General features: G+C 52.4%; 1 protein-coding gene across 1 annotated transcript; it reads left to right on the plus strand.

Moving 5' to 3' along the window:
- Positions 1-317: 317 nt before the first annotated feature.
- Positions 318-1,241, plus strand: LOC309603251 (olfactory receptor 14I1-like; the record flags this gene model as incomplete). Its single annotated transcript, XM_082338139.1, has 1 exon — positions 318-1,241. The coding sequence occupies one exon, from the start codon at positions 318-320 to the stop codon at positions 1,239-1,241; it is 924 nt and encodes a 307-aa protein (XP_082194265.1).
- Positions 1,242-2,737: the final 1,496 nt, after the last annotated feature.

Consider the following 2,737-nt stretch of genomic DNA (forward strand, 5'->3'; position numbering starts at 1 on the left):
GTTTTCTTCCCTGTTTCCCCACATTTCTGTTGTGCTCTTCCTCTCTGGGGTTGAGGTGGGGCTGCAGGTCAGCTTCTGCTCTGACACCAGCTCTCAGGGTCCTGCCCTGGAGGTGTCTTCATGGGAACTAGGTGCCCAAGCTGTGAGGCACCATGTCATTCAGTTGGTAGGGATGAAAAATTATCTGAAACATGCCTCATTCAGCTCAGGGAGGGGGATTGCAATGAGAAATGGCGTGGGCTTTACCTCTAAGAAGTCTCCCCTAACTTGTCATTGTGCTTTCCTTCTTGGACAGGTTCGCATTCCCAAAGGGAAAAATGTCCAACGGCAGCTCCATAACCGATTTCCACCTCCTGGCGTTCACAGACACACGGGAGCTGCAGCTCTTGCACTTCTGCCTCTTCCTGGCCATCTACCTGGCTGCCCTCCTGGGCAACGGCCTCGTCATCACCGCCATCGCCTGTGACCACCACCTCCACACCCCCATGTACTTCTTCCTCCTCAACCTCTCCCTCACAGACCTGGGCTCCATCTCCACCACTCTCCCCAAAGCCATGGCCAATTCCCTGTGGGACACCAGGGCCATCTCCTACTTGGGATGTGCTGCACAGCTCTTCTTCTTTGTCTTTTTCATTGGAGGAGAATTTTGTCTTCTAACCACCATGGCCTATGACCGCTATGTTGCCATCTGCAAACCCCTGCACTACGGGACCCTCCTGGGCAGCAGAGCTTGTGTCCACATGGCAGCAGCTGCCTGGGGCAGTGCGTTTCTCTATGCTCTCTTGCACACTGCCAATACATTTTCCCTACCCCTCTGCCAAGGCAATGTCCTGGACCAGTTCTTCTGTGAAATCCCCCAGATCCTCAAGCTCTCCTGCTCAGATGCCTACCTCAGGGAAGTGGGGCTTCTTGTGGTTAGTGCCTGTTTAGTCTTTGGTTGCTTTGTTTTCCTTGTGGTGTCCTATGTGCAGATCTTCAGGGCCGTGCTGAGGATCCCCTGTGAGCAGGGTCGGCGCAAAGCCTTTTCCACGTGCCTCCCTCACCTGGCCGTGGTCTCCCTGTTTCTCAGCACGGCAGTGTTTGCCTACTTGAAGCCCCCCTCCTTCTCCTCCCCATCCCTGGATCTGGTGGTGGCAGTTCTGTACTCAGTGGTGCCTCCAGCAGTGAACCCCCTCATCTACAGCCTGAGGAACCAGGAGCTCAAGGGTGCAGTGTGGAAGCTGATGACTGGATGGTTTTAAGCAGCAATAAACTGCCCATCTTCTTCTGTATATCACTCACAATAGAAAGCACTATAGGCCCAGCCTGACTTTGGTAGTTTGGTTCTTTTTAGTTTATTTTGGGTTTTAGCTTTTCTTCATTGCAATAATGTTGTCCACAAAGCAATGCCATTACTCATACCATTCCTCAGTCCGTATCTACCTGTCCTGTGTGACCCAGAGACTGTGTAATGACGAGCCGTGCTCTCTGTGATTTAAAACAAAATAAACGACCCTGCAGTGACTTGTTTGTCCCAGGTCCTTTACTGAGACCTTCTCTGGAGCTGCAGGGGCAGTGCTGGTGTGCAGAGGTGGAGGGGAAGAGAGTCCTGGCACAGCAGCACTGCCAGGCAGCACCAGCACTTGGTCTTTCCGAGCTGCTCACTTGCCTCTTCCACTCGCTCCTTCTGAGCCCTTCTGTTGGTGTAAGGCCTGAGAGCACTGGCAGCTTGATATAGTCCTGGTGTGTGGCAGTTTGTGCCAGCAGGAGGGCACAAGCAGTGGGTGCTTCTGTGGCAGAGCTGACGTCCATAACAGCATTGCCATCATGAAAGGGCAGTTGCTGAAGGCTTAGGTCTCACCCACTGTGGACAGCTTCATTGCGAATGCTCCATCACGCTTCCTTGGCTTTCTGGCCTGTCCCTTTCATTGCATGCTGTCAAAGGAGGTGGCCTGCAGAGCATCTCCCCTGTGCAGTCAGAAGGGGTTCTGCAAGCATCAGTGACATTGCCCTCGAGAAGAAGGCGGCATTTTTCACCTTTCACAAGGCACAGAGCACATCTCAGGAACATGAATGCACTCGGCGGCACACACACCTCCAAGTTTCATCTTTCTCAACTTCCTTCACAATCACCACTGCTCTCTCAGCCTCAGCATCCAACTGGTGTTTTGCCCGTCTGTTTGTCTGTCCATCCAGGCTGCAATGGCCTAACTTGAGTAGAAGACTATTGAGGGAGACCACGCCAAGAGCCCTGCTGAAGCCGAGGTAAACGACAGCCACTCTTCTCCCCTCATGCACCAACACCGTTACTTCACCACGAAGGCAATCAGGCTGGCGAGGCATGATTTACCCGTGGGGAGTCCATGCTGACTGCTGTTGGACATGTTCTTCTCTTTTAGCTGTCCAGAAATGTCAGCCATGAGGAGGCATTCAGTGGCTCCCTCCTCACCAAAGGGAGCTTGTACAGCCTGCGCTTCCCTGCCTTGCACTTTTGGCTGCCTTCCAAGATGGGTGCAGCACTTGCTTGGCCTCAGTCGCATAAGACCTTCACCAGTCCCATGACCTTTCAAAAGGGATACTCAAAGAAATGCCAGTCTTCCCCTGTAACTCCATTACCACTATTCTGCCTGTTATACAGTGTATTTTGTTTCACTAGTCTTTTCTATGCTTTCACCTATCCTGATAGAGTGGCCATTTCTAAAATCATCTTTGTGGATGCAGACTGCCTAGGCAAAGGCCCTTGCCAGTTTTCTCCAGT

Source organism: Platalea leucorodia (genome assembly GCF_965183815.1).
Source record: "Platalea leucorodia genome assembly, contig: HAP1_HAP1_SCAFFOLD_24, whole genome shotgun sequence".
NCBI lineage: Eukaryota > Metazoa > Chordata > Aves > Pelecaniformes > Threskiornithidae > Platalea > Platalea leucorodia.